Source organism: Otolemur garnettii, unplaced genomic scaffold (genome assembly GCF_000181295.1).
Source record: "Otolemur garnettii isolate 467f Iridium unplaced genomic scaffold, OtoGar3 scaffold00134, whole genome shotgun sequence".
Taxonomy (NCBI): domain Eukaryota; kingdom Metazoa; phylum Chordata; class Mammalia; order Primates; family Galagidae; genus Otolemur; species Otolemur garnettii.
The window spans coordinates 3,292,830-3,303,875 of record NW_003852529.1 but is presented as its reverse complement, the minus strand read 5'-3'; the positions used below and the strand labels follow the sequence as shown (position 1 = coordinate 3,303,875).

The 11,046-nt window shown below is 51.7% G+C and overlaps 2 protein-coding genes across 3 annotated transcripts in view; both read left to right on the top strand.

The window, feature by feature from the left end:
• CUNH11orf80 (chromosome unknown C11orf80 homolog) overlaps nucleotides 1–6,902 on the top strand; it is a 71,465-nt gene extending 64,563 nt beyond the window's left edge. Inside the window, exons 15-17 of the mRNA XM_012810458.2 lie at nucleotides 1,081–1,156; nucleotides 6,503–6,699; nucleotides 6,760–6,902. Of these exons, the coding sequence (XP_012665912.2) occupies nucleotides 1,081–1,156; nucleotides 6,503–6,699; nucleotides 6,760–6,825 (339 nt within the window). The 3' untranslated portion in view covers nucleotides 6,826–6,902. The remainder of the gene's footprint in view (nucleotides 1–1,080; nucleotides 1,157–6,502; nucleotides 6,700–6,759) is intronic.
• A 102-nt stretch (nucleotides 6,903–7,004) lies between these two features.
• Nucleotides 7,005–10,259, top strand: RCE1 (Ras converting CAAX endopeptidase 1). 2 transcript variants are annotated; one of them, XM_012810455.2, is made up of 8 exons: nucleotides 7,005–7,217; nucleotides 7,350–7,452; nucleotides 7,545–7,624; nucleotides 7,870–7,948; nucleotides 8,581–8,748; nucleotides 8,876–8,947; nucleotides 9,217–9,279; nucleotides 9,593–10,259. In XM_012810455.2, exons 3-8 carry the CDS (start codon nucleotides 7,565–7,567, stop codon nucleotides 9,826–9,828), a joined length of 678 nt encoding a protein of 225 aa, XP_012665909.1. In that variant the 5' UTR covers nucleotides 7,005–7,217; nucleotides 7,350–7,452; nucleotides 7,545–7,564; the 3' UTR covers nucleotides 9,829–10,259. The 2 variants fall into 2 exon arrangements, with proteins under 2 accessions (XP_012665909.1, XP_003798383.1); XM_003798335.3 differs by having other exon boundaries at nucleotides 7,541–7,624.
• The last annotated feature ends 787 nt before the right edge of the window (nucleotides 10,260–11,046 follow it).

Below are 11,046 nucleotides of genomic sequence, written 5' to 3'. Positions count from 1 at the left end.
CCACAATGCCTGGCTATTTTTGAGTTGCAGCCATCATTGTTGTTTGGCGGGCCCAGGCTGGATTTGAACCTGCTAACTCTGGTGTATGTGGCTGGCGCCTTAGCTGCTTGAGCCTCAGGCACCGAGCCATGGATAAAATTATCTTAACAGATATAATTTGCAAATATTTTCTCCCATTCTCGTAGGTTGATTTTTCACTTTTGTCAAGTGCTCCTTTGAAGCACAGGTTTTTAATTTTAATGAAGGGGATACCTGTTTTTGTATATATGTATTATTGAAAAGACAAACAAGGGGGTGGAGGGAGAGTAATTGGTGGGACCACACCTATGGTGCATCTTAGGGTACATGTGAAATTTACTAGGTGGAGAATGTAAATGTCTTAACACAATAACCAAGAAAATGCCATGAAGGCTGTTGACCAGTTTGATGAAAGCATTTCAGATTGTGTGTAAAACCAGCACATTGTACCCCATGATTGCATTAATGTACACAGCTATAATTTAATTAAAGAAAGAAAAGACAAACAAGGGGCTAGAAGGATGGGGTTCTAGTCTTAGTAACTATTTCTCTGTTTAAATTGAACCAACTAGCATGGCAGGCCTCTGAAAGGATACAGAGGACTACAGAAAGTGCCCTGTGGCTTCCCAGGTATCACTTTCTTAGTCACTTGTTGAGCATTTACCCTGTGTAAGGGAGAGGCCCGCTGTGGAGAGACTAGGGTGTGATGAGCCACACCCTGTGAGGGATTTACAGTGTACAAAATGGACATATGCACATGGAGTAACAGACAGCAGACTGCCAAGCACACTTCAGAGCCTGACAAGTGAGACAGGCAGAGAATGGAGTTCAGAGGAGGGATATGCTAGGAGTGGTCAGAGTGAGCTGCAGGAGGCTCCCCAGAGGGAAGCCTGGCAGTTCGAGGCTCAGAGGGGATTCATGAGCCAGGACAAAGTTAAGAGGGAGTTCCTGGTGAGGGAGGACAACCCTGAGTGGTCAGTGAAGCCACCAGGCACACTCCAGATTGGCTAGAAGCTCATTCATGTATCTGCAAAACTTACTTAGGACTTCTCGTTTTTTTAGCAGACCCCAGAGAAAAAGGATTCAGCCCAAAGCACTGAGGACGCATATGAAGAAGGCAACCCGGCACCACGTGCTGGTGAGGTTTTAGCTCTTCTTTTCTTTTTTTCTTTTTGCAGTTTTTGGCCGGGGCTGGATTTGAACCCACCACCTCCGGTATATGGGGCCAGCGCCCTACTCTCTTTGAGCCACAGGCGCCACCCTTCTTTTCTTTTTTTAAAGACAGAGCCTCACTCTTTTGCCCTGGGCAGAGTGCAGTGGCATCATCATAGATCACAGCAACTTCAAACTCTTTCAGGCTCAAGTGGTCCTCCTGCCTTAGCCTCCCAAGTAGCTGGGACTACAGGAGCCCACCATAACACCTGGATAGTTTTTCTATTTTTGGTAGTAATAGAATCTCGCTCTTGCTCAGGTTGGTCTCCAACTCCTGAGCTCAAACAATCCACCTGCCTTGGCCTCCCACAGTGCTAGATTATAGGCATGTGCCTGGCAGAGGTTTTAGGTTTTCAGGTGAGCCCTACTGAAGCTGGGGAAGTAAAAAACATGACATCAAGCTTTCAGCGGACTCCGCTACACTTCCTACTATGACAAAGTTCTTCTGCAGTTTGGCTGCCTCTTGCTGCCACTGTGGGTCTTCCAGGGCAGCAGTGGGCATTCCTTCCTCAAACATGGTATGATATGACTAGAAGTTTCAAATCCAGTTTGTGCAGTTACAGATAGCTACACAAGGATAGGCAGGTGCATGGGGGCAATAATAGGCAGATTCTGGGCCATGAATCCAGGAGGTTCCTGCCTATCTTCTCTCCACCATTAGTGCTGAGACCACAGCTCCCTGTTTTGGTTACTTCTTTTGGGGGCTCTGAGGAGGCTGCTCCCAGGCATAGCACCACCTCCACCTTGATATGTTATGGGGAAGCATCAGCATGTGTGACATGATGGTAATTTCTCTACACCGGCCCCTGCAACACATGAACAGCTCTCAGGGCTGACAGCAGCAGGTGACAGCCGCTCTCATGGTCAGTCACTCATGAATGCCAGACCCTATTCTGAACTTTAAGAATCTATTAATGCTCTTAGTTCTCAAAACAGTCCTTTCAGGTACAGTTACTATTATTATTCTTACTTGACAGATGAGGAAATGGAGGCTAAGGACTGTCAACAAACTTACCTAAGGCCACAGCCAGTAGATAACGGAACCAGAATTCAAACCCAGGCAGCACAGTTCCGGTCTGTCTTTGGAAAAGACCAAATTAACAGGGATCTCTTCCTACAGATTCTGAGTCCTTTGGACAAAATAGTGTCTGGGCTTCAGGGAAGTTGGGGCTTGTGACTGAGGCACCTGTTCCTTGTTAGTTTACCCCTCTGTCCAGGCTCACAACTGCAACATGCTGCACACTGTCTGTGCCTGGGCCTAAGAGGTACTCCTGGAACGTTCTCTCATCGAACCATATTTTAACTGTTGCTACTAAAAAGAATCCTGCAGTGAAGTCTTGTATAAAGCAAAGAACCTACTTCTTAAAATTTAATTTGGAAATTTAAAAAATTGGAAGTATACCATACCACATATAACTAGTTATTTACGCAGTGAGGAGAGACAAAAGAATAAGTACCTTCCCTCAGAAGGAAAGAAGTTAACATTTAATTCAGCACCTTCTGTGGACCTGTGGAGGTGTTGGGCTCATCTCATTTAGTGCTTATAATGGTCTTGTGGGTGGGCAGCACAAGCAAGAGAGCCCAGGGTCTGAGGTCATACACAGCACGTGGCAGGAGGACCTGAGGTTCAGCTTGCTGCTTCCACAGCCCACACTTTCTCCACCCTGCAATAGGAACCTTAAATCTAGGGGGAACCCTCTGAGGAACAGCGTGAGCTGTCCTGTCCTACACACCTGCCCTTCTCATTGGCATCCAGCCTGTGTCCCACGTGGGCAGCTCTACTAAAGAAAAATCACTAAAAGACTGTGTGTCAGGCCAGGCACAGTGCCTCACGCCTGTATTCCTAGCACTCTGGGAGGCTGAGGCAGGTGGATTGCTTGAGCTCACGAGTTCAAAACCAGCCTGAGCAAAAGCGAGACCCCATCTCTATGAAAAATAGAAAAACTGAGGCAAGAGGATCACTTGAGCCCAAGTTGGAGGTTGCTGTGAGCTATGATGCCATAGCACTCTACCCAGGGTGACAGCATGAGACTGTCTCAAAAAAAAAAAAAAACAAAAAAACAAAAGACTGTGTGTTGATGCCCCCACCAACCTATAGTCCATTCTCTTTAGCCTGTGGTCTGCCAGTCCTTTCTCTCATCTTTCTGGCCCTGTCTTCCCAGTGGCTAGTTGGTTCTTTTATTTTTTTATTTTGTGAGACATAGTCTCACTTTCTTGCCCCTGGACGAGTGCCATGGTGCCATAGTTCACAGCAACCTCAAACTTGGGCTGAAGCAATTCTCTTGCCCTTAGCCTCCCAAGTAGCTGGGACTACATGTACCTGCCACAATGCCTGGCTATTTTTTAGAGATGGGGTCTCCAACTCTCATTCAGGCTGGTCTCAAACTCAGGCAATGCACCTGCCACAGCCTTCCAGAGTGCTAGGATCGCAGGCGTGAGCCACAGCGCCCAGCCCCGACTCAGTTCTTTTAAAAATCTACACAGTTCGGGCTTGGCGCCTGTAGCTCAGCGGCTAGGGCACCAGCCACATACACCAGAGCTGTGGGTTCAAATCCAACCCAGGCCTGCCAAACGACAGCTACAACCAAAAAATAGCCAGGCATTGTGGAGGGCGCCTATAGTCCCAGCTACTCAGGAGGCTGAGGCAAGAGAATCACTTAGGCCCAAGAGTTTGAGGTTGCTGTGAGCTGTTGATGCCACAGCACTCTAATGAGGGCAACATAGTGAGACTGTCTCAAAAAAAAAAAAAAAAAAACTACCCAGGTTGGTCTCTAAAACTGGTGTGGCAGGCTCCTGTAGTCCTAACTACTTGGTAAGCTGAAGTAAGAGAATCACTTGAGCCCAAGAATTTGAGGTTGCTGGCGGTGCCCACGGCTCAGTGGGTAGGGCGCCAGCCACATACAACAGGGTTGGTTGTTTTGAGCCCGCCCTGGGGCCAATAACGACAACTGTAACAAAAAATTAGCTGGGTGTTGTGGTGGGCACCTGTAGTCCTGCTACTAAGGAGGCTGAGGCAGGAGAATCACTTGAGCCCAGTTTTTTTTTTTTTTTTTTTTTGTAGTTTTTGGCCAGGGTTGGGTTCGAACCCGCCACCTCTGGTATATGGGGCCAGCACCCTACTCTTTGAGCCACAGGCACTGCTCAGAGCCCAGGAGTTTGAGGTGGCTGTGAGCTCTGATGCCACTGCACTACCCAGAGCAACAAAGTGAGACTCTGTCTCAAAAAAAAAAAAAAGAACCAAAAAGAATTTGAGGTTGCTGTGAGCTGTGACACCATGGTACTACTGAGGGTGACCAAGTGAAACTGTCTCAAAAAAAAAAAAAAAAAAAAATCTACCCATGCTCCTGACCTAGCCTCCCAATTCACACTTCATCTTCTCTTCTCAGTAAACTCACCCAACTTGTGTTCCTCTCACTGCAGAAACTTTTAGCATGGGGACCCGTCCCCTCTGGGCTAAGGGTAGCATTACCCAGTTTTCTCAGGACCTGCTTGTATCAGTTATCACTTCTGTACCTTCAGCTTTCCTCTGAGTTCTTTTCCCATTTCTTTAAAAGAAAATCTCCTATAACCTTAAACTTCCTCCACTTACCCTCAATCCCCGCCTTCCTTTCTCAACCAGGGTTCTCAAAAAGCAAACTGCAGAGCCAGGAGTAGTGGTGCATCCCTGCAGTTCCAGATACTAGGGAGGCTGAGGCAGGAGCCTGAGGCAGAAGGACTGTGTGAGCCCAGGAGTTGGAGAACACAACTGAGCTGTGATGGTGCCATTGCACTCCAGCCTGGGTTACAAGAGTGAAAACCATTAAAAAACAAAACAAAACCAGCCCACGCTGCACACACCCTTTCTCCTCCTCATTCTCTCCCTAACTCAGGGCACCTGCTTTCCCTGTGGCCTCTGAAACTCTCATTAGGGAAGGACTCTTAAATATCATATTGTGTGTTTATCTTCATTTTGTCTGAACCATTTGCAGAATTTGTTAAAGACCAGGACTCACCTAGTTCTTCCTCTGGCCCTTCCTCCCCAGCTGTGGACCACTGGTTCTCAGCTGCAGATTCCCAAATTGGTATGACCAGCCCAGGCCTCTCCTGAGTGCCAGATGGAAACTGATCTGCTCCTTCGGCAGCTCTCTGTGGAGGTCCCTGTTGGTACCTCAGTTTCCTCTCTCCTCATACCCTCCTTCTGCACACACACCCAGATGGGTGCCTCTTACTTTGGTTAGGCCATGATTAATAGTGCCACTGTCTATCTGGTTGTTCACATCTGAAATCTTGGATTCTTTGAGGAGGCCTCTCATTCTCATGTTTCACATCTAGTCAGTCACCAAGGCAAGTTAATTTGGTGTGATGGAGACTTCAACTCCTAGTGATGCCTCCATCCCCACAGCCTTTACTTCTCCTGGGCTCTTGAGGTCTTCCTGCCTTGAGTTTGATGGGAGCCACACCTCTGACAGAATGGTCTTTCTAAAATACAAAATTAACACTATTTTTCTCCAGTGCTTAAAACTTTTCACACTGGCTTCCCACTTCCCACAGATAAAACTCTTGAGTTTCTCAGGCTTCTCTGATTTTACCAGCCCTTTTGGAGTCATCTCCTAGGATCCCCCATCTGGCATTTTACGTAGGATGTTGTTTTATGCCTTATGGCTTTGCATAAAGTTTATTTGCATAACTTTCAGCATGGACTCTCCCTCGTCCTTTATTATTCAAAACCGAGCTCAGTATCTCCTCCGGGAAATCTTTACCTTCAGAGTTTAAGAGCTTCCTTCTTCTCCGTTCTGACCCTGGAGTTTGTACACACAGCTGCCTCCCTCCTGGCACGTTCTCCCAGGGAAAAGCTCCCCGAGCTGCATTCCCAGGACCTGCTCAAGAAGGAGCTACGCTTTGATTTGCACCGTGAGTCACTGGAGAGTAGGAAGGCTGCCTGTGGGCACTGCCCAAAGCAGCGTGAGCAATGGGCGGGTGGGGAAGTTTGGGGGTGAGACCGGCTAGGGCAGGAGGGAGGCGCAGACTCCGGGAAGAATCTGTGCAGAAAGCTTAAGCCCCCAAGGGAAGGCTCCAGACGAACCTAGATGCCCCTTTCCAGGCCCAGCTGACTGGGTCATGGGAGGCCGAAGCCATTCTGCAGCCTTTGCCTACTCCGGAAGGCTCTAGAGCTACAGGGCTTTGATCCAGACCGGACCTGCAGCCAGGGATGCGGAGGGAGGAACCCCTTGCCCCCAGGTCTTTGTAGAATGGGGCGGTGGGAGTAAGATGGAGTGGGCGTGTTTTCTCCTAGAGACCTGTTGGCCGGAGGAAAACAAGAGGCTCAAGAGCGGCCGCCTCCACCGGGTCGTTGAGACGACGCACGCTCCCCACTCCTCCAGGGCTCCGCGCCGCCCAGAGCCCCCCACGGCCTCCCTCAGCCCTAGCGGAGAAAAGGCCCACAGCAAGGCCCCGGCGCCAAGCAGGGCGAGCCCCGGGAACCGCCTGCAGGTGACCGGCGCTGGGGGCGCAGCCCGCAGTCCTCACCCCGTGACCGCTCTGCACCCGCAGGACGCGCTGTGGCTGCAGGAGGTCTCCAACCTGTCCGAGTGGCTGAGTCCTAGCCCCAGGCCCTGAGCCGAGCCCCGTCCCGAGTACCCTCCGACTTGGAGGCCACAGGCGGCCGCTGTAGCCCCAGATTTAATAAAGCTGTTAGGTCCAAGCCGTAGCGTCTGCTGTCGTGTCGGGGGCGGGCCGTGGGGGCGGGGCGCGACCGCGCGCCGCCTGACGTCACCTTCGCTAACGCTAGGTGCGTCACTAGTGCGCGCCGCGGGTCCGGGCGCAATGGCGGCGTTGGGCGGGGACGGGCTGCGCCTGCTGTCGGTGTCTCGGCCGGAGCGGCAGTCCGAGTCAGCGACGCTGGGTGGCCCGGGCCCCGGGCTGTGCTGCTGGGTATCTGTATTCTCCTGCCTCAGCCTCGCCTGCTCCTATGTGGGCAGCCTGTACGTCTGGAAGAGCGAGCTGCCCAGGTGCGGGGACGGTGCGCGCGGCTGGATCCCGCGGCCCGTGAGGCGGGGCTGGGGCGGAGCTTGGGCGAGCCGGGGGCAGGGCCGCATTGACAGGCGGTTGCGCGTCCCCCCGACTTACTGCCCTTTCCGTAGGGACCACCCCGCCGTCATCAAGCGGCGCTTCACCAGCGTACTAGTGGTGTCCAGTCTCTCGCCCCTCTGCGTGTTGCTCTGGCGGGAACTCACAGGCATCCAGGTGCGAAGGAGGCAGGCAGGGTAACGGGAGAGAGCGCGGGACTTTTGGGGAAGGGAGCGAGACTGATGCCTCCTTTCCTGTGGCTCAGCCAGGCACATCCCTGCTCACCCTGATGGGCTTCAGGCTGGAGGGCATTTTCCCGGCAGCACTGCTGCCTCTGCTGCTGACCATGGTGAGTGCTCCCATTTTGTCCTCTGGTTTTTCTTGTCAGTATCATGGCCATCTGTGACCTTTTATCTTGATGTGTCTGGTTTCCAGCTGATGGGAGACAGGAATTGCGAGATGGCCCCGGGGCCCTCGGGTATCCTTAGGTTAGAAATTCTCAATGGGAATGGGAAGCTGGTCTTGCAAAGTTGGGCAGGTGCAGTGGATTATAATGAAAGTCTTTTCTTTGATCTCCTGTTTTTCTGCCTCCAGATTCTTTTCCTGGGCCCATTGATGCAGCTCTCTATGGATTGTCCCTGTGATCTAGCAGATGGGCTGAAGATAGTCCTGGGTGAGTCCTTCAAGCTGAGGGGGAAAGTAGGCACAGGTAGTCTGGACAATGGGGAAAGGGAATCATTGGGTTTGTGGTGAAATGTGGACTTGAGGCAAACTGTCATCTCTGGGTATGTTTCTTCATTAGTAAAATGGGAACAAAGAGCCAAGTGGCCTCTAAGAGTTGGTGCCTGATGTCCAAAGTCGCCCCTGGGAACCCCCAGAATTACTTGGTGTGGACCAGAAAGCATTGTCACTTGCTTCCCCAAACCACATCTGGTCTCAGTTAAATTTTGATGTCTGTTTACTACCAGGATACCTTTTCTCAGCTACTAATCCCATCCCTTCATTTATTTTAAGACATTGTTTTGTGGCCAGGTGCAGTGGCTCACATCAGTAATTCCAGCAACTCAGGAGGCTGAGGCAGGAGGATCACTTGAGGCCAGGAGAGAGACCCGTCTCTTAAAAAAAAAAGTATTTATGTTGGGTCTGGTGAACTGTCCCCTGTGCCCCCCCCACTAACCCCCTGTCTCAAGAATGTTGATGGCAGAATTTGACCAGGGTAAAATTGTGGGAGAAGGGTCCTTAGGGCCTCTGGGGTCTCATTTTCCTTAGCTAGTCACTCATTGCTTGTCCTGAATCCCTTTCTAGCACCTCGCTCCTGGGCCCGCTGCCTCACAGATATGCGTTGGCTGCGGAACCAAGTGATTGCGCCCCTGACAGAAGAGCTAGTGTTCCGGGCCTGCATGTTGCCCATGTTAGCACCGTGCACAGGCTTGGGCCCTGCTGTGTTCACCTGCCCACTCTTCTTTGGAGTTGGTGAGTCTGGCCAACTTGGTCCTGCAAAGGTGTTCTCAACATGAAAGCTGAGAATGGGGCTTGGGGCAAGAGCAAGTGTAGAGGGAAGGTCGGGAGGTATGTGACATGGTCCTCACTTTCCTCCCAGCCCATTTTCACCACATAATTGAACAGCTGCGTTTCCGCCAGAGCAGTGTAGGGAGCATCTTCTTATCTGCAGGTGAGTCTTAGAGAACTTGCTTGGGGCAGTCTGGGTTCTGATGTGTATGTAGATGTCTCTGACAGACGCTCTGGAGAAAGACTTGGGAAGAGAGGGCTGTGGTATCAGAGGGCCACTAACCATGGGAATTGGGGTACAGAGGACAACTGTAGGTGGTGGAGCAGGCAGCCACTGCCCTGGGGGAAGGGGATGGTCTCTGGCTGACGGGTATGCAGTGCTGGGGCAGGAAGGGTGGACAGGTGTGGTCACTCGTGGCCTCCCGTCTCCAGTGTTCCAGTTCTCCTACACAGCCGTCTTCGGTGCCTACACTGCTTTCCTCTTCATCCGCACAGGTTGGTCCTCAGTTTCTCATGGGTCCCCCAGGGGCTCAGGGGCCCACAAGAATGGATGGGAGAATGGGAGTACTGTGTTTATGCTAAGAGTGACAACTTCTATCATAGTCCTTGAGATAGGCTGAGCCAGGGCCCTCAAGGACTGGTGAAGTCTTAAAGGTGGGAAGCAGCAGAGACCATGGAGCGTGGGAGGATGGATGGGTGTGGTAGGGTGGGTGCTGATCTCCTATTTCAGGGAAGAAGGGGTCACTAGCCCTGCAAAGGTCAGAGGACGAGGTAGTGCTGCTCTGTGAGCTGCTGTCTCCCTCCCCAGGACACCTGATTGGGCCGGTTCTCTGCCACTCCTTCTGCAATTACATGGGCTTCCCTGCTGTGTGTGCGGCCCTGGAGCACCCACAGAGGTGGCCCCTGCTGGCGGGCTATGCCCTGGGCGTGGGGCTCTTCCTGCTTCTGCTCCAGCCACTCACGGACCCCAAGCTCTACGGCAGTCTTCCCCTTTGTGTACTTTTGGAGCGGGCAGGACACTCAAAGGCTCCCCTGTGCTCTTGACCTATGCTTCTGCATACACTCCTATGAACTCTCATGGGCCCCCCAGCCCCTCCCCATTAAGGGGTACTGAAGGGGAGTTGCTGGCTGGGGTCCCCGAGATCTCAGGAATTTTTGTAGGGGATTGAAGCCAGAGCTAGTTGAATCCCAGGGACCAGAGAAAGGAGCAGATATCCAAAGGGTGCCGCCCCTTTCAAAAGGGGGTTGAGGGGACAAGGGGCAGGTTCCAGGAGGGACGCATGCCCTTCCTTACTTTGGACTGCTGCTTCTCTTAGCTCCTCTGCCCCCCTCTGCCTCTGAAAAGCTGCTCGGGGTGGAGGTGGGGGGTTATTTATAAAGCCCCTCCCCCACAACTTTCCAGGGTTTTCTCGTTGTCTTTTTGCATCAGGACTTTGTATTGGGATATTAAAGAGATTTAACTTGGCTAACACGGCCTTGGCTCTTGGGGCATAAGTCTACTTGGGGTCTTGTGTGAGGACTCCAGGAAGCTCTTGAGATTGTGCCTACCACCTGTCTCAGCTGCCTTGAACATGGACCTCTGCCTGCCATGGGCTTGTAACTTAAGTCCTCCTCCTGAGCAGACCCAAGTCCTAGCTGGGATGGGCTCACCAGGTGTGAACCCAGTGGGAGGAACTTCCTGCTTATGTCCTCTGCAGAGTAGAAGATAGGCCCTCACCAGGCCCTCACACTGGGACCTCTAGGTTCATTTTTAGAGATGGGGTTTCACTCTTGCTGAGGTTGGTCTTGAACCCATGAGATCACGTGATTCGCCCACCTCAGTCTCCCAGAGTGCTGGGATTACAGGTGTGAGCCACTGCACCCAGCCTTATTTCATTTTTAGAACAGTTCTCATTCCACAACTCTGGGCTTTACAAAAAGAAAGTGATTCTTGAAAGTTTTATCTTTTTAGGTCCCATTCCAGACTCAAGGTTGTTCCAAGTCCTCTTTCCTGAGGCCAGTGGTTGACAGTCAGTCACTCCCAGGGTTGCCTCTGGGTTGTCTGTGACAAAGGCACTTTCATGTGGATCTGAAGGGCCGCATCGCATGCCTGCCTCCCTCCCTAGAGACCTTTCCTCTTCCCCAGCCCACAGTAGCTGTTGGAGGCAGAGGGGTGAGCACAGGCCTATGTTGCTGGGATACATTTGAGATCTTAAGGTCCAGAGAAGACAAGGTCTGGGCCCACTGTGACTTGCCACCCTAGACATCAGGCACTATGCCTGT

Coding starts and splice junctions, on each gene's coding strand:
- RCE1 (XM_003798335.3), top strand. CDS start 7,033: ATGGCGGCGTTGGGCGGGGACGGGCTGCGCCTGCTGTCGGTGTCTCGG. Junction 7,625..7,869: donor TGCCTCTGCTGCTGACCATG/GTGAGTGCTCCC, acceptor TTCTGCCTCCAG/ATTCTTTTCCTGGGCCCATT. Junction 9,280..9,592: donor TTTCCTCTTCATCCGCACAG/GTTGGTCCTCAG, acceptor CTCCCTCCCCAG/GACACCTGATTGGGCCGGTT.